This window comes from Echeneis naucrates, chromosome 2 (assembly GCF_900963305.1).
Source record: "Echeneis naucrates chromosome 2, fEcheNa1.1, whole genome shotgun sequence".
NCBI lineage: Eukaryota > Metazoa > Chordata > Actinopteri > Carangiformes > Echeneidae > Echeneis > Echeneis naucrates.
In genome coordinates this window covers 13,440,295-13,467,259 of record NC_042512.1, presented here as the reverse complement: position 1 = coordinate 13,467,259, position 26,965 = coordinate 13,440,295, and the positions used below count along the sequence as shown (strand labels likewise).

Here is a 26,965-nt window from a genome sequence, read left to right as displayed (position 1 = left end):
CATGTGTGTAAGAATCTAGAGTCCAAATACTGTCGTCATATGTCTGTTCAGATTGTTCCTTGTATATTTGAACGATTGGAGACACGAAGAAGATAAATATTTTGGATGTTAATCCAATTCAGGCACTGACTGGGTGTGCGATCATGATTTGAGGAACCTGACCAACCAATGGGCGATACTGAAGAACAACAGGAATTTACCAGTGTGCATGACTTTTCAAACTAAACTGTTAATTACATTATAGACTGTTTTTCATAGTCGAATTACAAATTTCATCACAGAACAAGAAGTTGAACCACAAATTCCTAGCTCGCCCTAAAACAGTTCATTTTTTTACTGCATGAATCCTAACTATAATCACAAAGACACTCCTTATTTTTGTTTTGTTTTGTTTTTTTTACCTTAATGCCAATTTTAGAAGTGAATCAAAACTGCCTGCGCGCACACACATGCAAATAAATTAACATGAAAAAGTAAACATTTTCCGGAACAAAATAATAATTTTCGACTTGACCTTTAAAACCTGCAAGTTAATGCAAAAAAAAAAAAGAAAGAATGAAAGAAAAAAATAGCAGCTTAAATCATGGTACATTCACATGAGTTATTTACTACTAAACTTGGTGACATCAGTGGATGATCGTGCAGAGTGGAGACCAGTGTTTAACTAAACCAAATATTAATGTGCAATTTCAGAATTCACAACATGACTGAAAAATTGTGCATTCAAAGAAAAAAAATACAAACAAAGAACAGCCTGTGTCCTTTCAATGGATTAAAACTTTGAGCAGTTCCGCACCTCTACGCTTCAAACGTGAGGCGGTCTGCTTCTCTTTGTATTCAATCTCATGACTGCTGAATGTGAAATCCTCCCATAGTAACAGGCAGACTGTCCTTTCTGTGGATATTTAAGCCATATCCAGCTGTCTCCCTGTCCCCTGTGTGTTTATCTGTGCCTCACTTGGCAGGCTGACATCTTTTCATGCAGCTGTAAATTCACAGAGGAGCTGAGATGGGAGAAGGTGTTGTTCTCCGCTGTGGGCAGACCGGAGTCTGCAGGCTCATGTCTGGCGCGGCATTTCCACCGTTGTCTCACTTTGGGCTGGGAACGTGGGGCGCGGTCCCAGATGCTGGGGACTGGGCTGAGCTCTGGTAGGTACGCAGCAGCACTTTGTGCTTTGTGGCACTCTCTGTGCGGCAGCTTTGTTGTTCCACGAGGAACTCCTTGAGTCGGCTGGAGGTGAAGGTGAGAGTTTGTCTCCTCAGCTTCATCAGGTAGGAATCCTGCAGCCAGGCTTGTGTGAAGCAGTCTCGTGTAGTTGGGCGAGCCCTGAAAAACATGCATACAAACACATAGAACTTTTTCTTTCTTTATGAAATCCTGTACTCATGAATATTTGTTGGCACTGACCATGGGTAACTGCTCAACATCTTCTTGAGGAAGGCAGAGGCACTTTGGGACACATTTGGGTACAGTTTTGTTGGGTCAAACTTCGCCATTAAGATTTTAGATTCCACTTTTACAGGATCTTTATCTTCAAAGGGTAGTCGACCGCTAAGCCTGGTTGTAAAGACAAATAAAACAAATACAATTCCACTTATGCTACCTAGTTGAACACAAACTGAGCAAAAAACTGATGATTGTGTTCAAAGTGAGAGTAAACGAGAGAAAACACAAGAAGTGTATTTGATTCACATACATGATGTAGGTGACAATTCCAACAGTCCAAATATCTGCAGGAGGGCCAAGCACGTCACCCTTCACCATCTCAGGAGCTGAGATCATGTGTGTGCAATACAGCAAAGTGAAATGATCAAAAAGTTACAAGAGCAAAGATCAGAGTCATCACACTTTGCTTAAATAAGCCCCGGTCCTCACCCATGTACTCCAGAGTTCCTGCTCCTGCATTCCCGTGTTTGAGGCTGAGAGGATTGAAGCTCTGAGCGCTCCCAAAGTCCACAATCTTGATCGCGTTGAGGTTGGTCACCATGATGTTGTCGGGTTTGAGGTCGAGATGAAGGACTCGCCGATTGTGGAGGTACTCGACCCCCTGGAGGATCTGAACCAGGTAGCCCACCACGTCGTCCTCAGAGTAACGAAACCTTCAGAGTAAAAATAGGGCTTGAACTGACACTGGCAGCTTTTCAGGGCTAATTCGAGCTCATTTATACAGACATGAGGCTGATTTGAACGTATCCACCATGTTACCTTTCTACCAGGGTGTACAGCAGCTCTTTGCCAGTGCAATACTCCGCCACCAGTACCAGGTAGCGAGGAGTGATGTAGGCTTCATGAAGAGTCATGACTTTTTCACTGTGAAGTGATTTGAGGATCTCGTACTCTTTCAGGACTTCCTGTTTGTTCTCCACACTGTAGGGAATAATCTTTGCCATATAGGTTTTGCCTGTTGCGTTCTCTCTGCACTCCCGGATTACACCAAAACGGCCCCTGACACAAACACAAATATTGAAAATACATTTTGGCCACTGGGCAATTAATCAGTACATGAATATGACATTATATGCCTTCAATAAAAAGAAGAAGAAGAAGAAAAAAAAAAAAAAAGACTTAAAAGGCCATTATGGATCTTACCTGGCTTTCTCATCTTGGAAAGTGTAGGGCTTCTGCGGGACGCCCTGTCGTAGAACGGTGGAGGCTGCACTACGTCCTGATGGGGTGCCTCTGGCGGGCGTACTGGCCCCTTCACCAATGGGGCTCAGGCTGGACACCTGAAGCACTTGTGGAGTAAAGGAAACAGGATTTGGGGCCACACGAGCTGTGACGGTTGATGTGGGGACATATACGGGCACAGATGCAACTGTTGGCTTTGTGGGGTCTGAAGGTGGCGTTACAAGAGGAGGTGAGAGTGATATGGAGGGTGTCTGAGTCATAGGGGTGACCACGTTCACTGGACTCTGGGGTTTGGGGAGGACAAAGGGTGGAGGTGCTTTGACAGCGGGTGAAGAGGGAAGAGTGGAGCTTTTTTGTGCCTCCTCGGGGGCTGTGCCTTCAGACAGTGATGGGGGATTTGTGTAATGGCTGGAAGGCAGAGAGGATGAAGGGGTGGGTGTGACTGCTGTTTTGGAATGGGCTGGAAGTGATGAAGCAGCAGCGGTGGCTGAGGCTTTTGAAGAGGTGGAGGAGGTGATGGTGGAGGCAGTGGTCCTCGGAGCGCCGCCCTGGACTGCTCTGAACAGAGGAACAGCTGCTGAGGCGACCGGTGGCTCAGGTGGAGTTGGGATGGTCTTGACAACAGCAACAGGAGGGGCTGCACCTTCAACTGTTAAAAACAGACATTCAGAGAAACAAAAATGGAAACACTGCTCAACCTACATATTTAAAATCGACTGTTAAAGAGTGTGCAAAACACCTGTTGAGTCGAGGTGGACTGGAGCAGAGGAGTTGCTGTACGGCCCCTGTCCAGCCTTATTGACACAGCACACACGGAATCTAAAGGTGCCATCTGTTGGCAGGTCTGTGACATTGTAGTAGCAATCAACAACTCCGGTCGCAACAGTCAGCCAGTTCGATTTCCCTGAAGAGCACAACGGGAAAAAAGAACTGTTGGTAGGTGAGTTCAGTACACACATGCATACATTTAGGTCCACTTAGTGGAGTCACAATAAATAGTTAGCAGAAGCTTGAAAATAAACCCTGATTATCTGTTTTCTTATTTACTGGTGAATGAACACTAGATGGTGCTCTTGCCAGCAGTTGGAAAAAACAATGTCGAAGTGCGAATGCTCAATTTCCCTGCTGAGAAAAGATTTGTCAGAGCATCTCATTATGCAGGTGGGGTGAAGCAGTCATGTAATGTAAATCAGGTACAGACCTACATCAGTGCTGCCTTTGATCAGACTGTGCACACACCAGAATAAATCTATCAGACCAAAAAAAAGAAAAAAAAAAAAGAAAGAAATAATCACAAACGCCGAGTCTGCTGCTCTATCTTTGTGTTGTTTTTCATCCAGCACATTATGAGATAACGATGATTCATCGAGCAAAATGACAGAAAGCTTTGACAGCAGTGCTGGTACAGTCACTATTCCCTGATGGAATGATTCCTTTTCTCCGTCTAAGCAGCGACCATGAATTTGGAAACTTTTTTCATAGCCAAAGCCAAATATAGGCTAATCTTCCCAAACACTACAACCTCCTTGGAGATGAAATCGGGATATAACGTCAGTGTCACCTATGTGACTACTCCCTCACCTTCTGTTTTCCTCTCCAGTGTGTACGTGCAGGGGGATTTGGTGTCTGCTGGCTTCCAGAGCACCAGGGCTGTGTTGTTGTAAGTCTGGGGAATTTCAGGGGTCCCCGGCCGTTTTGGGACACCTTTAATCAGGAAATACAGAGAGGTGGAAAATGTCAGAGTACAAAGACGTGACTGGTGACGCTTTTCAGTGACCAGCAGATAAGACTCAGACAAGGTGTTTGTGTGCAAGAGTTCCAGTGTTTGTGCCCAGACACCCACAATGGATGAATGAAGTTTTTAAAAGATGAATATATTATAATGTCTTAATGCATCTGGTTAATAAGAGCAGCTGATGCTTAATGTTGATTTCTTCTCCATTTTCTGCCAGAAGTTGATGACTTCTTAAACATATTCTTTTCAGAATAACATGAATTATGTATAATTTACATTAAAACTCTATTATGGCAATCAGCGAGAGAGCACGCTTGTCTGTTTATTTGAAAATGTCCGGAAAATCTGAACAGCTGTTCATTTTCACAAACCCGGGATAGAAAAAGGAGCCAGACAGTGGTTGAAGTTTTGTTGTTAACATAATCCAAAAGTGACACAACTGGTGTCATTGCTTTATTTCACCATGCATTTCCCATTAGGTCTTTGCAATGCGACGACCGACTGAACCAGCGCTGCTGGTGAGATTAAATGTCTGGACCATTTTTCACCCTGGAAACAAATAATCGAGTGAAGACAACAACATCAGCGGTTCAGATAAGAAATACTAGGTGCCCAAACAGGAAAGAAAGCTCAATTGCAACCGAACATGAGATTCAAGAAAAGAACTTTTTACTGAGGCCTTAAAAGTCTGGATATTTTTGTCACAGCATTGGCAGCGTCTGAGTCCTGTTATTTCTCATTACATGCTAATTGTGCAAAGGCATGACTGAGCCAATTTTAAATGTGCGAAATCCAGCTATTTGCAGAAAGTATCATTTGTTCCTCTTGCACAATGAATGGGAGGAAAGTAGAAAAAACATTAATCTCCTGAACTATAATCTGCTGACATTAATATTCATTCTGGTTGAATTAATATTCATATCATTTTCCCCGCAATTAAAATTCAATTATGTAAAATACATCACATTATGAAGATAATTACTGAATGTCCATTGAGCAGATGTATCTCTACTAAGAGAAGAACTCGTTCCATCTTGTAACTATAGCATTGGCATTAATGAATAAGTCATTTCAGAAAATAAATATCTAACAGCAAAACAACACTCTTTAAATAACTATAAACCAAACTTACAAGCTATGGATAATGTACAGGATGTGGTGATGGTAGCTATGGGGTTCACAGCTACACATTCGTAAATTCCAGCATCCCTCCGGGTGGACTTCATAATGGTGAGGAGCTGCCTGCCATCCGGGTGGGAGATCAGGTTGAACCTGTCATTTACCTCCAGCGGTTTCCGATCTGAAATACAGAAATGAAATGAAGCAACTGTGCAGCATCTGCTACATACAACCGCAGAGACGATCGAAGTGTGACACCTTTCATCCATGTGATTTGTGGGTGTGGACTTCCAGCTGGAAGGCAGCTGAGAGTGGCGGACTCCCCCTCCAGTAAGACGTGATCTCTCAGTTTGATGTGGAACACTGGAGCGAAATCTGAAGCAGAACGGATGAATTGCTGGCTTTTTGGCATCCCCTCGTCTTTGGGGACGGATGACGGCAGATCAGTTTGGGAGGGAGTTTTGTCTCTCTTGCCCCTTGTCAGCCCCCACCTGTCCCACCGTGATCGCCTGTCACTTTCTGACGCTTTTTCAGAATGAATGCTGGATGTGGATTCCAGCGAGTCTTTGGATGCTCCAGCACCGGCCTGTTTTGCCAGTTGATTCTCAGGGATGCCCATTCCTTTGAGGCCACGTCCCTCAGAGTGGGAATGACGATGGCGAGTAAACAGGGGTGTCCTCTTTCCTTCTGTTTCCCCCTTTCTATCTTCGGACTGACTGCGGATTGTAGATATTTCTGCCACTTTGCTCTCAAACTTGTGACGCATTGCGAGGACAGGAGAATCTGTGACTGTCTTTAAATCCTTTTGCGCCAGCTCTTTCTGACTTCCCTGTGCTCCTTTCCTCTCCTCTGAATGCGTCCTGATTTTGGCAGAGATTCCTGCCACTTTGGACTCAAACTTACGTCTCATAGCAGAAACCGATGATTCCTCAGCTTTTCTTTGCTCTTTGTCGTCCAGGGACTTGCTGCGACCAATAGCCCAGGAAACTCTCTTGCTTACAGCAGATTCCTGCACATTCTGGTGCTTTTCCTCCTTTTGTTTCTCATTCTTCTTATCAACGGATGTTGACCTCCTTGCTCGCATGGAAAACCTCCCAATTATGCCAAGGCCTGTTTCCTTATTTGCTTCTCTTAAATCTTGAACAGACTTGGATTTCTCCTGTAGTCCTTTGGACACCATTTCTAAGGGTGCCCCTCTTGGGCCTGGTCTGTAAACCTCTTCGCCTTCCTCAACTGCCTTGGGGCTGAGTCCAGGGGATTTCTCCTCTGATTTGTTTTTGGTCAGTTTTCGAAGTCCACGAGTCAAAGATGACTCCCGTTTCTTAAACCTGGCTTCAAAAACCTCTTCTGAGTCTATGTCTTTGATGTCTGTCCTGAGCACAGGCTGCCGTGGGGAGGCGGAAAGATCAGGGTTTGATGATGCGACAGGACTGAGGGACCTGTCAGTAGCTGCTACTTTGGCAAACACTGCTGGATGTTCAGATGATGGAGTATTTATACCATTTGTCTCGGCTGCAGCTGAAGGCTCTTTGGGTCGGGCCTTGTCGGATGTTGGGACTGCAGCAGCTTGGATAAAACCTGCATATGCAGATGCCTGTTTTGTATGTTGTGGCATTTCTCCCTTCACATCCTTTTCCTCAATAGGCAATGGCTCATTTTCTTTCCTCTCTTCTTCTTCATCATCGTCCTCCTCAATCACAATTATAGGAGTGATTACAGAGGGTGATCGAGACTCCGCTTCTGCTTTATCTTCTGTTTTGGTCCTTTTCTCAGTTATAACATCCATGTCCTCGTGTGCTTTCACATTGTTCTGTTTTCGCTGTTGGTCCACTCCTGGTGTTGGGAGTACAAAGGAAGTCTTCTTTGTGGGGGAGGTAGATGTCAACTCCGATGCTGTTTGTTCTGTTAGCGCTGACATTGATGTTGCCTCCTGGAGCTTTTTCCCCTCTGTGGTATCGCTGCCCACAGACGGGATCTCCAGGGGCGCTCCAAACCTGCGGTGGAGCGGCATGGGTTCAGAATCCCCATGAGTGAAGGAGGAGCTTTTACAAAATACTTTGGTCTTTGGCGTGTCCTCTAAAGCACAATCGGAAGACGCCGCTCTGGTGATTGCTGATGGCCCTGCTCTGGATCTCCTCAAATTTCGATCCAAAGACCCTGCTTGCCTCCCATTTTCCATGCCCAGTGTTTCAAATAAAGGCCCTCGCAGCCCGCTCATCTTTTTGTCCATGCTTCCTCCCCTGAGCAGCCGCTGTCTCATCAGTTCCAGTTTTAGGGCATAATCCTCCTGGTTTAATTTTGCTGCCCCAGGGCTTGGACTTCGATTGGGTAATTCCATAGAAACAGCCTTTTTCAGACTTTTGTTTCTTGCCTCTGAATCCTCATTGGTATTCCCCTCTTCTGTGTCTATGTGGAGAAGCAGAGCTGAATCAGCAGAACTCCCTCTCCTCATGGTAGCCCTCCTCGCTTTTGTGTCTGATTCGTCTGACTCCACACTTGATCCTTTCTTCAGTGGAACTCGCTTTGTCTTTTCTACTTTCTCTCCATTTTGGCTTTCCTCTTTATCTTTCAACATTTGACCAGCCCCTTCTCTTGTGCTTGTGGCCTCTGAATTTGTCTTTGTCCCATCAGCAGGAATGCCGGGCCACCCAGTGACATCTTCATCCCCTGGGATCTCATTGAGGGAGACCCTGGACCCAGAGAAGACCATGGAGAGTGGCATTGGAATGAAGGGAAGCTCATCAACATCTGCATCCGAGTCAGAGGAAGAGGAAAGAGGTGGAGAGCCTTCTTTTAAATTCCGGGCCACAGCAATAGAGACGTGGCTGGATGAGTCATTCAGGAGCTCTGGGATGGACCGCATTATCATCTTGGCTTTGTAGCTGATAAGGGAACGCTAAAAAGAGACAAGCGGCAACAGCAATTAGGTTAATTTTCCTATTAATTAAAAGATTTTTCCTTATTACTTTTGGAAATCTGTTGATGTAATTCTTGCGAATGGTGAAAGGAGGAAAGGAGGACTGTCAGACTATCAACAAGTCCATGGTGATTTGTATATATTTGTGTATAAAATCAAGATCTAGGTTCATCCCTGTCTGGGAATAAGCCCTTAGAGACTTAACACACCCCATTTTCACAGATTAATGCATGTCCATTCATCCACAGGGCTTTACCTGCCATCGCCTTCTCGCCAAGACTTGCTTTAGCATGGCCGTGCTGATGCTCTTGTTTGTTGCTGACTGTGAGGTATAAACACCAGAATCGCCATTAAACTTACTGGAGATATAAAATTAAACATACCGAAAGTCTGGGAGTCGTATTTTCTGAACGATAGCTCACCTTGAACCACGGATGACGAAGGCACTCAATGGCACTGGGCCTCCTGGGACAGACAAAAATAATCAGATGAGGGACAGTTGAGAAACTTTTGAACAGAACTCGAGTATTGTTGGTCAAATACATGTAAACTGAATTCGATAAAGTCATTAAGATGCTTACAGTCTGTCTACCACCAAAAGCTTAATGACAAATCCCTTTGCTTCTTTGCAGAGGTCGGAAAACATGCTCTCCTCAAACGCCACATTGTAGTTACGGATGTTTAAGGCGGTGGCTCTGTCATTCTCACCCGCAAAGGGAGACACACCGGTCAGGCTGTAATGAGCGAACAAAAGCAAAGAGTTTGGCGCAAATTCCATTATGCTGAAACCAAAAATGAAATATTCTGCTCACAAATCTGTAAAACATACCAGAGGTAAGTGATGACACCAACAGGCCTGTGTGCAAGCAGGATGGATGAAAAAAAAAAAAAATTACAAAACAAGTGAACAGCATTGTCTGATTTGATTTAGTTGCAGATAACAATGTAGTGCCTGCAGTGTGTAGTCACATCTCGATGGTAGAGAACAGGTGGCTCACCATATGTCTGTTGCCGTTGAGATGGGAGTTTGATTAACAATCTCTGGTGCAACATATTCTGGCGTGCCGTATTTACAGTAATATTCCTCCGAAGTCTCCAATTTTATGGCATTTCCAAAGTCACAGATGCGGATCTGGTCACTCCCCGGAGCCGCCATTAAAATATTTTCTGGCTAGAAGAAGGTTATGGAGAAAAAGCTGTTTTAATGACTTATAGCAGTCTTGTAAACCGTCTTGCCACAGCAGTGGTGGGACAAATACCTTTATATCAAGGTGGGCTATGTTTTTTTGGTGAAGGTAACGAAGACCCTCCAGAACCTGCTGAACGCTACAGCGAATCTATAGAGAAACATAAGGGAACACACTTAAAATTCATCTTACATAATGATGGCGCAGTGCAGTCTGCAGAAACACACAAACCTCCAGCTCCATGACTGTTGTTTTCTTGGCTATTCTTTCCAGAAACTCTTCGTGACACCTTCACACAATAGTTGAGGAAAAAAGGCGGCTGCAGAGACCAAGCCTTAGGTGCAAGAAAAGTAATTATAAATGAGTAAAACTCCCGCACATCACGTCTCTTGCTAATTCAAGCTCATCGGCAATGAGTCGGAGAGAAAAAGCTGTACTTTGCTTCCTTCATGCCCTCGGGGAACTGCAGAAGACATTACGATGGCTGCTTTGGATCTTTAGTGTCCTTGAGATACAATCAAGTGTAGTTCTGGCCGATAGTGAGGCAAATTAGAGTTGAAACAGTATTGCAGGAAAACTACAGCTTTCCTTGAAAAAATATCTTGATGCAGGTTGCTCATAAATACCCTGTGAGAGTATTTGAAAATAAAGGATACAACTCTGTGATGAGCACCACCATGTCCTTCTTCTCAAAGGCATCATGGAAATAAAGAATCTTCTCATTGTCCAGCTCCGACAGCAGCTCCATCTCTCTGAGGGCCAGGGATTTCCTCTTTCCTCGTGCAGAAATAAACTTGGCAACAAACTCAGCCTTTCCCTTCTTCTGAGTGACTCTTTTCACATATGAGAACGCACCCCTGCGGAGTCACGAAATAATGGCATTATTGGTTTTGGTGATTCATGTTCGTTCGTCTTGCCTTCATGATTATACCAGTTTGAGTCATCTGGCTGTGCAGCTCAAAAGTTCAATATTGTCACATGCGCGGAATAATAACTTCAGCTCAAAGTGCTTCAGAACTTCCAGCCTTCAGCATCCATTGTTTATGCACATATTTTGGTTGTGGTCCAGAATGGTCATAAGAAAAAGAAACACAACGAAGTGACGCTGAATTTAAACTGTGTTGGCATAATTGCTCACCAATTTTTATTTTGTTTATTTTGTAATTTTGGTAACAATTAATCTTTAATTTTTAGATAAAACCCCTCAACCCTCTTATTAATTTATTAGCATTTACTCAGAATGAAAATGAAATGTGATAGGATATAAATGGAATGCTTTTCCACTCTCTTTTATGACTGACTCTTATTAAATGTTGGAAAACACATTTCCCTGTCCTCCTGTTTTGTTGTTATGATTGCTCCACAATTCACAATGAACGCCTGTCTCAGCCAAATCACAGCAAAACAAATCATCTGTCTGCAGATACACTCACTCCACTCTGGCTAGTGACTCGTGTCGTTACCGTCTCCGGTTGTCAGCAGTCGACCCCCTGCCGCACTCCTCGCCCCCACAGCCCCACCCTCAGTTCTCAAACAGCCATTAATGTCCTCGCTGTGTGTGACGGGATGTAAGACAACATGAATGTGGGGGTTACACGCACTCACTTACCTCCCTATCTCTTTGTGGATATCATAATAATCTGTCAAACGTCTCATCTTCCTCAGAATGGTTCCCTCGTCCTCCATTGGCTCCTCAGCTTCCTTTTGTTCTGCAGAGAAAACAGACCCAGGCATTATTTATTTGGGCTGTGTGTGTTTGTTGAGCTGTGCATGTGTGCCAGCAAAGTGACAGATGGTTTCATCTTATAGACTCAAAACACCTTGTTTCCCACCCATATGGTGCAGATTCAGAGTTTCAGTTTTCAATAACATCTATGTTACTGTGGTGCACACTGCATGAGCAACTGGATATTCTCTCAACTAAACCAGGAAACCAATTTTAAAAATCACATTGTAGTATCCCTTTTTGCCTTTTTGGTGAATGAGAAGGATGTTTGTGTGTACACCTCCATGGCACACCTGTGTGAACTGTGAGCTCAGCCTTGCAGGAGTTGGAGCTGGCCAGATTCTTTGCAGTGCAGGTGTACACACCGGAGTCTTCAGGGCGCGCGTTGAGGACAACGAGGGAGTATTCTGGGTCGTCATAAACAAATGTGAAGTGGCTGCTCTCAGCCAAAAGGACATCATCCTGCAACAGACCAATGAATTAATAAAATGGTTTTAGATTACCCTATGATGCTTTGAATTCCTGTTCTATCAAAAATAGATATAGCTAAAAAATTGTACCTTATACCAGAGAATATCTGGGTCTGGTTTCCCTTCAACCACAACAGCCAAACGGCACGTCTCCCCAACATGAACATCCACATCCTCCATGATGGTTTCAAACTTAGGAGGCACTATAGAAGATTAAGAAAAAAAAATTATATACCTCTAAAAATTGGAGGCTGCCACAATTTTACTGATCAATTGAACACTATGGATTGACTATGATTAATGTAGCATTATAATAAAATCCAGGTTACATACCTGTATTTAACTAATCTTAAATATATTCTCAATTCTTTTGATCCTATGAGGATATTTTGAAACGAGAGTTGAAACAACAAGCACAAGAAAGGAATTCATTTTTCAAAAAGTTACTTACAAAAAAATCATGATCTGTATTTTAAAAACAGCTTTGGCTAAACTTAAATTACGAGCCGCTTTCCCTTGTTGGAATTTACTCCTGCCAGGAATACGCAGTAAATTGTTTGGATTCTTATTAAGATGCAAAATGTATCAACCGGTCCTCTGCATGAACCAAACTGACCTGCCATTGCCAGCTGAAGCATGCAGAGGTCACTGCCAAACTGATTGCTGGCCGTGACCACCAACTGGCCGATGTCTGTGCTTCTGAGCCGCTGAAGCTTGAGAGTGTGCTGATCGTCGTCTGGCATGCTCATTTCACACACCCCGGGCTTGTTGACCAGCACAACCCCCCTCCTGAGGAAGACAGCCAATATGTCTCAGATACACACCACAGATCAAGGTCTAAATATGGGGCAGGGATAATTTTTTGTCTTAAGATGTCAAAGCTACAAACAATGAACGATATAAACATAATCTTAGAAATATACCAAGTTCAAGTCAATTTTTTGGGCAAAGGATAATAAAAATGTGAATAGAATGTAAATTAAATCAAAGCAATGTGAACCACAGCACAGCAGTGCTTCCAGTCCAGCTCCTCACGCGCCACACTCCTTCGTGTTCTGAGATTAAATAAGCGTGTTTTATCCAAATGTATAAACCTGCCCCTGCTGAGAACAGAACTCCAGCAGCGCTAGGCGCCGGGGAGAAGTCTCCTGGCAGGAGTTTTCTTTTTTGAAATCAAATTGAATTAACTTGCATCTGGGGAGGGAACAAACCTTTTCCAGGTGACAACTGCATGCACGTGGTTGAGCGTGATTGTGATGCTTGCAGATTGGTTCTCGACAACATACACAATGTCTGGTTTGTCCAAAATGACCGGTGCTTTCCTCAAATAGGGTCCTACAGAGGAGAAGTCACAGATATCTATTATCTGTTTAAAAGGGCATTTTTAAATGAGTGACGCTGACTCAAAGCCTTCTCCTGTCTTAGTACCTCTGTCCAGCAGCTGGACCAGGTCAGTGGAGGGTGATGGTTTGCTCAATGTCTTGCCAGTGAATGCCAGGACCCTGAAAGCGTAGCGCACTCCCTTTGACAGGGAGGTGATGGTGTAGCTGGTCTCCTTCAGGTTAGAGGCCACGACGGACCACTGTATAGAGCCCAGAGGCTGCTGCTGAACCACATACAGCAAGCTGCTGGCATCTGCAGAAATGTGGTCAAAATATAGGGTTTTCAATGTGCTGATGAGATATTTAACTTCTTATGGATTTACACAACACTTCAGAATGAAAAGAAAGCAGATAAACACCAATATTTGCATGCTAGAAATGAAGTTTTTAAGTTTGTATTCTTTTTAATGAAACTGTAATAAAAGGCACGATTTTCAGGCCAAAGGATAAAATAATTATGAATGTACCAAATGAAGGGTCCAGCCTCTTTGGCCTCTTCCAGCTCAGGCTTATAGTTTTCCCTGTAATGGCCTCGATCACTGGAGGACCATCAGGAGGGTCAGGGACAATGTCTGTTTTTAAATAAATAGATAAATAAGCATGTGAATTTGGCAGTTCTTGTCTTTGGTTCCTGTGGCATCAAACACTAAGAATCCATCCTCACCTGTGACATACAGATGTGCATAGCAGGCTGCTTTGCCCACTTTGTTGGAGATGACGGCCTTGTAGACTCCCCCATGAGCATGACAAGCGCTGTGAATGACCAGACTGTGGACATCCCTGTCTGAAGAACAGACACGAGTTCCTTATTTACCCTCTTCACCACAAAAAAAAAAAAAAGCGAGCTCAGCTTTGTTTGTCAGGCCGTTTGCTTACGCTGGATCATTTTGCGGTCTTCGCTGCTCTCAATGCACTTGCTCTTGTGGTACCAGGTGATGGTGGGGTAGGGCAGCCCCGACACTTTGCACTTCAGCACCACCTCTTTCCCTTCATTGACTTCCACATCAGCCAGAGGCTTGACAAAGTCTGGCATGGTCCTCTTCTCCACCTCACTCTCGAGCACTTCAGGCTCCTCAGGGATGGATGGCATCTTTTCCAGCTTCGCCCTGGAGGAAGAATGGAAAGAATGATGGGTGCTATGACATCTTTAGAGCTTAGATTTACTTTTGGAGCAGTTAATATAAGTGACTTCTCTTACAATTGGGAAGAGATGGCAGCTCGGGGCTCTTGCATGTACAGCTCAGCAGTACATTCAGACTTCCCATGAATATTTTCAGCGATTGCTGTGAAGAAGCCCTCTGTTTCGCTGCTAACATGGGTGATGACAAGTGAGTGACGACCCCCCTCTTGAAGGATACGAACATTATCGCTCTCCTCAACTCGAGTCTCTGAAAGAAGTGTTGATGATGACAAAAGATGACAAGAGAAGAGCGCATTTTCTTTGAAAAGATAGCTATCTAAAAAAAAAAAAAACACCACACTGAGATCCTTACCAAAATGCATCCATGTGATTCGTGGAGCAGGTGATCCGCTCACCTTACAGTCAAACCGGGCGGTGCGACCTTCAATGACCTCCAGGATGTCCAGTTTGCGGGTGAACAGAGGCTCCTTAGATGGAGTGACTCTTAGCTCCGCGCTTGAGGTCAGCTCCTCTGTAGAAATTATGACACATTATTATTTATTCTTAATTAGTTCTTTTTTGAAGGGATCCATCACAACCATCAGCATCTCCCTCTTCTCTCAAACAACAGAAGCAACAATGTTTGTAGTTTGCACCTTTGGCAGTGCTCAGCTTGCAGGTGTACGTCCCACTGTCATCCTCATGGACTGAATTTAACAGCAGACGGCACCTGAGATAAAGCAATTTTAATTTTGGTGAAGAAAAATTTATGGAAGACAAGACAATTCATTTAAGTTAACCAGGAATTCAAGACAGAAACCAACACAGGGGCATGGCTAGGATACTTTTTACAACACTAATTAACCTACCTCTTTCCATCAAAGTGCATCTTACAGTTGAGCAGAGCTGGTTGGATCAGTTTCCCATTGGAGAGCCAGTCCACATCCACATTTGGTGGCCCGATAATGAGACACTCGAACATGGCCGACTCCCCGGCCCTCACCGCCATGTCTTCTACCTCCCTGGTGATCTTCAGCGTGGCGTGTGCTGCAGCTGCTGACCAGGAATAAAATGTCAACAGAAACATTACAGCCTAATGGTCGCAGCGGGATGAAACTCAGTCTTTCTGTACTCACATACAACCTCCACCATGAACTCCGCCTGCTCCGATCCATACTTGTTGGTGATATTGCAGATGTAAAGCCCGGTGTCTGATCTCTGTGCTGAGCTGATTCTCATTTCACTGGTGCCATCATCTGTCTCTCGCACAGTGAAGCGCCCCGCCGTCTTTACGGTGACTCCGTCCTTCAACCTGGGTCAATACAAAGTGGCTGTCACAGGCCTTTATGCTCACAATGTTTAATAGAGGGTGCTGTGTGTGACCTTGGCTAATGTACAACTTGAAATGACTCCTGAAAGCTTCCTGAATATGATTCTTACCAATGAACCATGGGTTTGGGCTGCCCCCTGATCTTCGCTGAGATGATCACATCTTGACCCTCAGTAATCCCTTGGTCACATGGTGCCACCTGAATAAAATGACAACATAGTTACTGTACATTCTCTTCAATCAATTTATCATTTCACTTCACTGCTCCTACCAGCAAAAATGATAAATATTTGCAAGTAAGAGCTCCTCAGATTTACCATCACCAGAAATATCCTCCTCTGATTTGACCCTCACTCTTCCTCTAGCCTGAACATTGCTGTTTAAGGTTGCTTTTGGAAAAATGTATTTGAAAAAGATGTGATAGATTTGTCTTTTTCTACCTGAAATGAGGGAAGCTCTTTGAAGTGGACACTCTTGCTGGGGGCAGACGAGTCCCCAGGCTCCATTGCCTCGTCGTGATGCCTCAGATACTCATCTGATAGCCTCAGACTACTGACTTCGACTGGAACGGCTGGTTTTCCACATCGTGTGTGGGTCGGCTCTGATAAAACAGGTAGAACAGCATTTCAAGCACACTGCGGCCATTTCTAATTGACTTTTTCTTGGGTTCATGAAAATGTCAATTCTGATTTGCACGCATCTTAATTTGAATAATTAAGTGCAAATCCCTTTGAAATATGGTCACTGCAGCGACGCGATGGCTTGTTGAACCTTTAGATGGGAACAATCTGTCAGAGCTCTGGTGTTTACAGTCTTTGCTTGCTTTTCTGGAGATGAACATCTTTGCCAAGATGAGCAGTTGGCAAGAGAAAGCGGTGAGTTAGAGATGAGTGGGCCAGATGCACCCACGCATACACACAAGCACTGACATACACAAAGAGCCCAGGGGGACATCTCTGAAGTGACCGTAACTGAACAGATAATGAATTAATCCCTTAATCCCTGACCCAATCATTCCAATATTCCCATGGAGTCTCAGAGCAGACACTGTGTCTGGACTCAGATTGAATTCACAGCTGGGTGGATAAATATAAAACACTACCACAGTGCTTCTCTTTCAGACTCACACATCTGGCACGAGCAGATATCAGTGTGGAAACTGACATGAAAAATAAATAAAATCCATCAGCAGAAGAGAATTAAGACGTGTCCTTCTTTATGAAATGACAGCAGCAGAGTGAATGGTATAAAGTATATTCAAACTGCTTATTAACTAACCCAAAGGACTGACAGGGAAAAAAGGGGCCATCTGCTGTGACCTATAGGTGAAAGAAATAAAAAAGCATACTTGTCCCAATGCACAACAATAAAACATTTACCAAAAGTGCAGTTGAACTGTCATTGCACTGTTTCGAAAAAGGAGGAAATAACAAAATAACCTACCGAGAGTCCCATCTCTGCGCAGTGTCCACGCACCAGGGGATAACTCCTGGGAATATTTATGTAAACCTGCCAACTCTTACACAACTGCTGCACAGTCCAGTAACCTTCCCTTTCAGCCTCGTCCTCTACTCTCTCATCTGCTTCCCGTCACTTTCATGTCCGTATTCCCCAACACAGCTGACACTCTGAAGCTCAAAGTAATTTCTAAAGGATTTGGTGAAATCATAAATATTAGATTTTGTGTAAAAAAAATTACAATAATGCAGTATCAATCGCCTTCATATTGAACTGACATACTTTATGGTCTGTAAATCAAATTCTCACCAGAATAGAAAGTGACTGTTTCCAGCTAAAATGACTCATCATCTCCGACCACACTTTGACAACTCCAACTGCAAGCAAGACTGATTAAAATAAAAAAAAAGAAGCATAACTTGCAGCGGTAATCTTTCAGTGGGGCATAAAGCAGACTGCAATTACCAAAGAGAACAAGAGGGCGGCTAAAAATACTCCTTAGGCTCCGAACACCTAATATGGCAACACAGGCTCTGTGCTGCTGGTGAGACAGGGACAGGGAAGAGCAGGTTGCATTTACGCACTCTCAGAGAGGCACAAACTTTTTACAAACACCACACAACGTAAATGCACGTCAGCTGGAACTGCGTTTTTAATAAAAACCTTTTAAAGAGGGAACATTCATTTAGTTTCTCCTGAGTTTGAAAGCCCTTTTTATACCCCGGGGACCTTTGTGTGAAGGGGCCTGGCCCGTGTTTTTGAATCTGCACCAAGGGGAGCTTGGTGCTTTTAAGAATTAATGGGTTGCTATGGCAACTATCACAGCGAGGAGACGTGGCCGGGATGCTGAGCTCCAGCAGGCCTTTGTAGTCATTAAGAGAGAATGTCAGGCGGAGGAGGGCTGGCAGTGGATTAAAGCAAGTTTGTGTGACTCAACGCGTTCATGTATTTCAAGTAGAGCATCACTTTAATGTGAATCGATGCCTTTGTCCTCATTTAAATTTGTGTCTCTAAAATGTGCCACTGGAACACCAAATCTGACAGCAGATCCCTCTTCCTGTTGGGGTAGTCTCCTATTTCAGGATCTCACCTGACTGGATGTAGAGCATGGCGCTGCAGGACGCTCTGCCTGCGGTGTTGACAGCTGTGACACAGTATGACCCGGCGTTGCTCGGCCTCATGTGTTTCATCGACAGACTGTGCCTCTCACCCTCAGCCTTCACCACATGGAAGGCGTTGGCCTGGATCTTCATGTTGTTCTTCCTCCATGTCACTGAGAAAGCACAGATGACAAAGAGCCAGTAAAACCCTCCCACAGGAAAAACAGCACAATCCACCTTTGAAAGATGTGAAATGAATAAGACTCATTGTTTTCGATATGATATGTTCCGATAGAAAATTGAAGCAGAGGAACAGAATGTCTTGTACCCATTTAAAATTACATGCACACACACACACATAAAAAAAAAAAAACAAAACAGGATGCTCTGAGTTGTACCTGTCGGGGGTGGGCTCCCAGTGATGATGCATGTCAGTGTGACCTCTGAGCCGCTGGTTATCGTTGTATCCTCAAGAGGCTTCTGAAACCTCGGGGCCTCAGCTGGGTCCTCATCAGCAGATGGGGAGGAGCCATCGGATGAGCCCCCTGGAGATGACAGGTCAGGTTTGGTTGAACATCTGCCTCTGCTGTCTTACCTGGATTCATATATAGGTCAGACTCCAAATGTTGCATGTGCTCGTTTCCCTTTCCAGTCCTCACATCAAATGAGTTTTATCGCTGACCCTTTAGACTATATTTGATTAATTCTCCAGGGTGGACAACACAGCAAGAACATGCTGTGCTTTTTTGTTCAGGCTCATAATCAGTCTCTGTTCTTCGTCTTTATAAGTCTGTGCAATTTGTCCAGTCTGATGCGTCTTTATAAAAAAGTCTATTTGGATTTATATTAGGATAAACTTAGGTCTGTAAGATTTACTGAAAAACTTTTTCAGTTAATCTGAAGTCTTTTCAGCCAGCAGCTGCATCTTCAGGCATTTCTGCTCTGCCTTCATTATTCATCTGTGGTGGCTGCTGGTAATTTAAACTTTCACAGACACGCTGCTCATCATGAAATATGTCCTACCTTCCCCCGGAGACGTGGCTTGAGCAGAACGACCTCTCTTGCTCCCGCTCCCAATTTTCCTCCCGGTCTTGCTCTCCTTGTTGCTCGTGTCTCCAACACACTCTGTCTCCATGGGCTCGTCCTCTAATAGAAGAGTGGGGACGTTCACTTGCAAGGCCGGAGAAGTCCGCCCCACTTCCGCCTTCCTTCTTTTCAGGAGAGGGCTGATGGAAGGAGCAGGTGAAACAGTGAGCCGAGGGGGCTTGGGCGGGTACTGGGACCCCGGTGCTCTCTTTCCAGTTGGACTGGGGGCTCTGTGGTCTGTTGTGCAGTCAATCTTGGTGTCTCTCTTTGAGTCCGTCCCCAAGTCTCTGTGGGAGGATGTTGATTTGTGGGATGTGGCAACTTTGTCAGATGCAGGAGAGCTTTTCAGTGTATTCCTGTGTGCAAAAGGCAAGAAGACTGTTACATAATACTGACAACATGTGTGGAATAAATAATATATTTAAGTCATGTGACTGAATTGTGTTTGGGATGAAATTATTAACATAACACAGAAAATATGCAGAAAACAGACATACAATTTCTAAAAGCACACAAATTCATGGGTAGAGATCATCTCCGAACCTGGTGGGACTTGTCCCTGTGGCTGTTGGCAATGGTTGCCCTGGTAACTGGTGAACTGGTGCCGTCTCCATGGTAACAGAGATTTTCCCTGTTCCTGCCTGTGATGAGCTGTCTGCTGCTCTCCCCAGTGGATCTGGCTGTGTCATCTTATCCTTCCCAGGGTTGTTACTCTGATTCTTCAGACCTTTGTCTTGGCGCTGAAGAGAACTCTGCATTCTGCAGTCCTCTTCCCTCTCTCCAACTTTTCTCTCCTCCAGAGCCTCCAACTTTTTAACCACTTGGGGAGGAATAGGCTCTACTTTTTCTGTGGTCAGCCTCTCTTTCTGTGACAGCTGCTCAGTGGAATATGCCTTCTTCAAGCTCGGTTTGCACACAAGTTTCTTGATCCTCTGCAGCTCTTCGGCAAACTTGCTCTGGTAGTTCTGGACCTTCTGGGAGTAGCTCATCTTGTCCTCGAGAGAGGAGGCGCGTTGCTTGAACGCTGCTCGCTTCTGGGCTGCCCCTTCCAGATTTCGGCCCTCCTCTTTTCTGGGGCCTCCTGTCTTCTTTCTGCTGTCGTCTGAGTCGAAGGATGCTGCCCCTCCAAATCCCGAAACTGATCCAACTCCTGGCAGATCCACGCTTGCCCTTCGCTCCTCAAAAGCACGGACCCTGTCAAAGATCTTGGGCCCTGCACGAGCCAGTTTGGGTGTCATGTTTAAACTGTTAACACCAGATGGCTGGTCTGCTTTAGAGGAGCAGGGATCTGAAGGTTTGGTTTGATCCAGGTCTTGACTTGGGGCATTTGTACTGTTTCTGTATGAAGTGGGAGGTGGCTGGGGAGAAGACGAGGGGACACAGGAGGGGCGCCCCTGTGACTCCTCAGCAGTGCGAGTCCTGGAGGGATGAGGATTGGATGGAGGGGGACATGGAGGTGTGAAGTTAGAGCTCTGATGCAGTATCCATAGATGTTGGAGGAGATATAAGAAAGCTGATGAATGTTCCTTTGTGTCTTTTTGTCTTATGTTTTGATATTTACCAGTGAGTCCCTTGTGTATCTTCTGTGCTCTTTTGTGTATCATTTTCAGAGAACAACAAATTGAAATGAAGAGGTATAACAGCTAACAGAAAAGATCTCTTCATAAATTCTCACAAACTTAATCTAAATATGCTGAAGTGAAAGAAACTCAAACATACTTATTGCTGGAAATTTCAGGCATGTTCCAGCAACACAACTGCAGATTTACAAAACGAACTTGCCCAAAATCTAAGGATACATTCCCCTGCTTCAACTTCAAATTCAAAAATATCATGCCAAAAAGAACCTGTGCATTACATGATCATTAATTTCTGAAAATATTCATGCTATTGTTAGCTTGGACCAAAGCCAGGGACCCATGCAAGCCACAGCAAACCTATAAAGGCGGTGTTAATGGCGTTAATCCAAATGTGAGGGGCTTCTCTGGAAACATGCAGTGGGTAAAAAGAGTAATCACAGTTTTCAGAAGTGCTGAATAATATTGTACCATTTTATCAGCACTTGTGGCTGAAAGAAATATAAGCAATTGTCTTTGATTTGTGATCAATGTAGGGTTGAACTCAAACCACACTCACACCAATAAAAAACACTGAGTCAAAGGAAAGTGTGATGTCGAAATAATAATGGGAAGTAATGACACGCGTTGGAAAAGGAATGAAATATACTAAATAAGAATAAATTATTGTTACAATATATATCAAGATATATGTGTGAGTTGGGTCAATGGAGGATTTAATGCCGCTTCATGTGTGTCACTTTTCTTTGCAATTTGGGGTTTGTGGCCAGTCCTTTTGTTTTGTGGATTCCTCAAATAAAATGAAAAAACAAACAAACAAACAAACAAAAAAAACTCAAAACAAAAACATGTGCTATAATGGCATAGAAAACGTTCTCCCTCTGTAGAGGCTGAACATGCTCCCATAGTAGTCGCTTCCTACAGAAACACTTTCCTCTGACCCCTGAACAGGCCGGGCCAGGTTAGCGTGAGATGCTCGGATCAGTGGTTCCACACCCAGGTGACGGACAGGGGGGGCGCCCTCAACGGGACCACCACCGAGAGCTTGCCTGGCTGGGTTTGTGGGGTCCAAGTGGGGCCCTGGAGGCCGGGAGCCCAAAGTGCGGAGCTCTCGCTCCACCACAGGGTCATAGGCACCAGGGAGGGTGGCCCTGCGATCTGAAGCATCTGGGTTATAGTCCATCAGCCTTCCTCCCTCACCTGGAGAAAAATAAAGAAAGATTTGAGTACAGCTGCTGCACAAAGATCAGAAGAGAAAACGTGTGTCACTCTATATTTAATCCTTTTTCAGTCAAGAGTAAAATATGCAGATTTATCATACCAGATCCTTATTCAATAGATTCTTGCTTTAAATATGCTTCCTTTTTAAATAATTATACCATATAATGTGAATAATTAAGGCTTCTATTTAACTTCAGTAACGATAATACTCTTTCTATATGGCTTAAAAATAAAAGAGAACACAATCAATGAAAAATCACTTAAGAATCTTGAGTTAACAGCAAATGAAAGTGCAGGGAATGGATGCAGGAACCTTATTAAGCATAAAAAGGGGAAGATGGATAAAGAGTCTATTGATTGGTGGAGAACAGGAAATGAAACGGAAAGTGCAAGAGATACGTTGTGGAGCGTGCACCACTAAAAAAGATCCTCCCCCATCGCAAATCAGGCAGTGATTGACGTTTTAGTGATGAGCAACAGAGACAGGAATGCTTTGGCAGTGAAAACAAACAGCAGTCAGCATCTTATATTCACAATGGCAGCCTTGAAACAGCCCTGGTTGAGGAAGTAAAACGACAGGTCCTACTGCAAAAACAAACGATACTGACTCAGCGACATGGTCATAAAGCTAAGTTGATCAGTTTTTTCTAAAAAGACAAAACAAGAGAAATTTTTTTTTAGAGCTGCAGAGGAAAATATTCCTGGTGCTTAATTTCTCAACAAGGTTGGACAGCACTTTTCATTTCCTGCTGAAGAAGAACAGGCTTTTAGTCCTGTGCAGATATGCTAATGGAAAGTGTAATTTTCATCGACACATACACAGCCCCCCTGGAGTGACACCAAACTGAATTTTCTGCAGGTATACATCCGCTGGGAAGAAAGTGCATCAGGTTTGTTTTTAAAAAGGCCTTTCAGCTTTTGTATGCAGTTCAGTGAAACAGAGTCTGTTTGAACAATTGATGCATCACCACATCCCTCCCTCATCTGATATTCTCTTTCCTGTTGTTGTCCAGAGGGATACGATGAAGGTGTAGTTAGCCCACCAACACGAAAGCTTAGAAAGTGCAAACACCCTCGACAAGCGAGGGAAGAATATAAAATTTCTCAGAGGTAGAGGACCAGAGTGTCAATATTTTTGATCTATATTCAGATATCTTGTTGCTGGGTTGAGAATAAGTAGTGGGGGCGTGGTGGTGGTACTGACACCACTTTACAAAATGAGTAAATGTCCTCTGAGAATTCTTCTCACCTATGCAATGCCAAGAGGAACGGGCTTGTTAGGGTTCTAATTGGCTAATGCCTGCCGCCCATCAAATGTTCTTACACATGCATTTTAGACATCAAGGAAACAACTTGGAGTGACTCGCATTTCTTTGCCTCCCATCTTTAAATACGACTATATCTAAAGGGCCTCCTGTTGAAAATAATATCACAGAAGAATATTTTATCCCATTCTTTTGGTCAGTGATTCAAGATTTCACTTGTTTATCAAGCTATAATCAACATTCAAAGGTTGTTCAGTGAAATCATTGTTTTGTGAGCTATTGGTTCCCTGTGGAGACGCCTGGTAAAATCCAGACCTAAGACAGGTTCCCTGCTGGAAACTAGGGCAGTGTGTCACGTCGTTGCATCACACCATGAGCAATTAATATATTCTGCCATATCGGGTTTCATCCAACACACGTCTTGGGCCAAGCTGATAACAACCTGCATTAAATCTATCAATCCGTAGTGAATCATAATTTCGTAGAAGTGTGTTTTTGGCAGTGGAGTTGTTGCAGCAGTAAATCATACTGACTGTCACTATCATAATAAAATTTCAGAACTACTCAACATGTGCATGCTGCACGGAGACTCAGACTTTTTGCTGTGTCTTGCTCTGAAGGTGTGTTTGGAGCTTTCGAACGCAGTGTCAGCTGTGAAGAGAAACAGGAGTATGATGATTACCTGAATTACCTCCTCTCCCTCCAGCCTTGTCTTGGTGCCTCCCAGGCCCACCTTTGGTTTCCATCTGAGGTTCTGTGGTCTCATCCTCTGTGGTCTCAGAGTCTAAAATCAAAACAGACAACACACACAGATGGGTTGAGGTGGAAGGTGGAAGTTTCAGAGAAGAGAGATTGAGCGGGAGGAGGAAAAGAGGAGGCTGAAAACAATGGAGCCCCGGTGAAAATGACACTTCACATTTGCTTAGCAGCGCACACTTTGATGGGTCCTTGAAAAGAGCCGCAGAGAGCACCCAGAGTGAAATAAATGGGTTGAATCTCGAGCGTGACATGAAGCCAGCTGTGGTTTACAGAAATATGCAGCTGATATTTGGAGGGGAGTGGTATGGAGAAATGCACACCCTCCAGATCTGAATCCATTTTACTTGGTCAATTATAGAAATGCATCTTCAACCGAGGAAATTTATTATAGATTTAGCAGGGCCGAGACAATAAGACATACAGTATTGTTCCCAAAATTGAATGGTGTTAAAATGAGCTGACTTTTGGCAGAAATCATGAATGAATTATGGTTGAAATTATTGGATGAACACAACATCAATACATTTCTGTGTAGCAGGAAAGTGATGACATGATAAATTGGAGCTATGGGTGGTTGCAATGAAGGTTCAAAAGACGTACAATCACTTGACTATGGTTTGGGTTTAGTAACATTGAAAAGAAGGAGTAAAAGGGCTGAGAAAGGAGACAGACAAATATCATGGAAGCCGAGCTTGAACATTAAAAGCAATGAAAGACAAAGGGGCAAAAAACAGAAGCCACAGACAGGGTCATAATAAACTGCCTGAAATCACATCCTGGTGACTGAGATCACATTACATTAGCGGGGTGAACGAATGTAGTCAGCAAAGGATGGACAGAAGTAGAGAGGAAAAATAAATAAAACAGGCAAGAAATGAATCAAGACAGGCAGGTTTACCATAGCTTTGCTTTCGGCAGGAGCGGAAAACTTCGCTTCCATAGTGGCAGCAAGAGAGGGCAGACGGGAGAGCACCGTTACTATGGAAACCACCATCTCTCTCACCCACACGACCAATCCTCTTCGTACCCATTAGAGTCTAAAAATCACCAGCCACCAACTGCTGGGTGGCTGACAGATACGTTTACTGGTTAGAGAGCTTGTGAAGGAGGAGGAACGACAACCACAAAACAGGTTGCACCTCATCGCGCCTCACATCGAGTCGGATCCTGATTAGATAATTCCAGAAGGTCTGCCTAATGATAAGAAAGCCAGTGTAACGTGAACAATCACTGTGAACTCATTACAATGAGAGCAGCATGTGTGTGGTTTCATGGTCGTGGGTATGTAGATCCACCCATTGGGATCAAATTTAGGCACCGTAAATCGCTTGATCACCGGGGAGGGGATATCAATTCAGCAAAACAAATTAAGAGGGAGTTCACTTAATTTCTCATTGTATAGGCTGAATTTAAACAAAATATCACCTCAGCTCACCTCTGGTTTGTCTTGGATCATAGTCTACTCAGATATTGACAAATATAACACCGTAAACCACTGAGGCCAGACATTATTCACTCAAGGATTTTATGCAGAAAGGCAACAGCACGATTACTAAAATATTGCTTTGCGGGGGTGGATGTACAATAATAAAACCCACTCTTGTTGTAAGGATTCAGGCAGTAAAAACATAAACACACTGAAGCAATATAGGTGTTCCAGAACAGCAACTTTCATATATAAGGTAGTTATTAGAGGCATAAATCAAAGTGAAGCACATGCTGTTGAAGAATAAAAAAAGAGGAAAAGGCCTGATAAAAAAAAAGGTAAAGCTACTTTACTTTGCACTGTTAACAGGAAAAAAAAGAAAATAGAATACAAGAGAATAGGTGTAAAGCTCATACTGACAACACACCATGGGTAAATCTGCCAAATGTCCGTGTGGAATGCCCAGTTCTCTGAAACAAGATACAAAGTACAATGCATTATTCAACAGTGAACTCAAACTCTCAAGATTCTCCCTCACACAAAGCATTACAGAGGTCTATTTTACCCAGAAGTCCTGCTGTTGTCACACCCTCAACTCTAAGTAGAACTGTGAATAACAATGTAATTAAATGAAGAAAGGTAAAATAAAACCATCTCATAACTATGCAACAAGAAACACTTCCTGCCACTGGGAGCAAAGCCTGGGTTTTTGAAATCTCATCGTGGATATCTCCATTCACTTTTACTTGAAATCTGTTCGTTATTTCATTCAGTTCAAACTGACGCCAAATATATTTGGCTTACAATCGCATCAGAAAATAAACAGCAAATCTTCACACATGGGAAGTTGGAACAGGACACTGATTAGTCTTTCCACTCAAAAAAAAAAAAAAAAAAAATCTTTTATTGGAAAACTGGAATGTGAGGTCACATCAATGAAGATGGCATTGACGATATTGAATTATTGTCCTGCTGTGTCTACAGTCGGATGAATTTCTTTGTAAGGCAGTTGGTAAAAGTGGTCTGTCAATCAGCACCAAGGAGAGCTCCTCAGAAAGACTCCCTGCCTTGCAGCGAAGAGGAAGGAGCCAAAGTGCAAACTGAAATGACTCATTTCACACTCATTTCCCCCTACGACTGCTGCACACTCCCGATTGGTTCATGTTTTTTCGTGTCAGGCAATTTGATGAACTGTTGCCTGGTGGTAACAGTTGCTTTACAGACTCCGCTAGAAGCTTCCGTCATCGTGATCTCCATTGTTATGGCCTCAAGGCAATCATATCAGCAAAACCCAGCCACCAACAGCACCCTTTTGAGAAGGCTGAATTTGGCAAATAGTTAAAACCAAAACATTCCATGGGTCTAATCCAAATCCTACCAGAATGACTCGAACAAATCTGCTGCTAGAAAGAAAAGGATACATCTCCAGGGTTTTTGAGATCGATGGAGAATTCAGAA

The 26,965-nt window shown here is 43.8% G+C and overlaps 1 protein-coding gene across 2 annotated transcripts; it reads right to left on the bottom strand.

Annotated features, from left to right (window-relative positions):
- Nucleotides 1-592: 592 nt before the first annotated feature.
- On the bottom strand, nucleotides 593-20,796 carry spega (striated muscle enriched protein kinase a). Of its 2 annotated transcripts, none has more exons than XM_029519185.1 (38): nucleotides 19,803-20,796; nucleotides 19,197-19,615; nucleotides 18,572-18,718; nucleotides 18,164-18,346; nucleotides 16,056-16,216; nucleotides 15,726-15,814; nucleotides 15,422-15,597; nucleotides 15,155-15,341; nucleotides 14,942-15,015; nucleotides 14,659-14,817; nucleotides 14,364-14,553; nucleotides 14,042-14,271; nucleotides 13,830-13,949; nucleotides 13,633-13,737; nucleotides 13,212-13,418; nucleotides 12,995-13,118; nucleotides 12,400-12,572; nucleotides 11,874-11,986; nucleotides 11,607-11,775; nucleotides 11,197-11,296; nucleotides 10,244-10,444; nucleotides 9,819-9,876; nucleotides 9,660-9,737; nucleotides 9,399-9,571; nucleotides 9,230-9,256; nucleotides 8,982-9,134; nucleotides 8,823-8,865; nucleotides 8,657-8,722; nucleotides 5,742-8,379; nucleotides 5,497-5,664; nucleotides 4,211-4,333; nucleotides 3,369-3,533; nucleotides 2,591-3,278; nucleotides 2,207-2,446; nucleotides 1,877-2,100; nucleotides 1,698-1,773; nucleotides 1,409-1,558; nucleotides 593-1,327 (listed from the first exon to the last, which is right to left on the bottom strand). In XM_029519185.1, the coding sequence occupies exons 1-38, from the start codon at nucleotides 20,495-20,497 to the stop codon at nucleotides 1,090-1,092; spliced, it is 9,330 nt and encodes a 3,109-aa protein (XP_029375045.1). In that variant the 5' UTR covers nucleotides 20,498-20,796; the 3' UTR covers nucleotides 593-1,089. The 2 variants fall into 2 exon arrangements, with proteins under 2 accessions (XP_029375045.1, XP_029375054.1); XM_029519194.1 differs by having other exon boundaries at nucleotides 15,155-15,338.
- Between the last annotated feature and the right edge of the window lie 6,169 nt (nucleotides 20,797-26,965).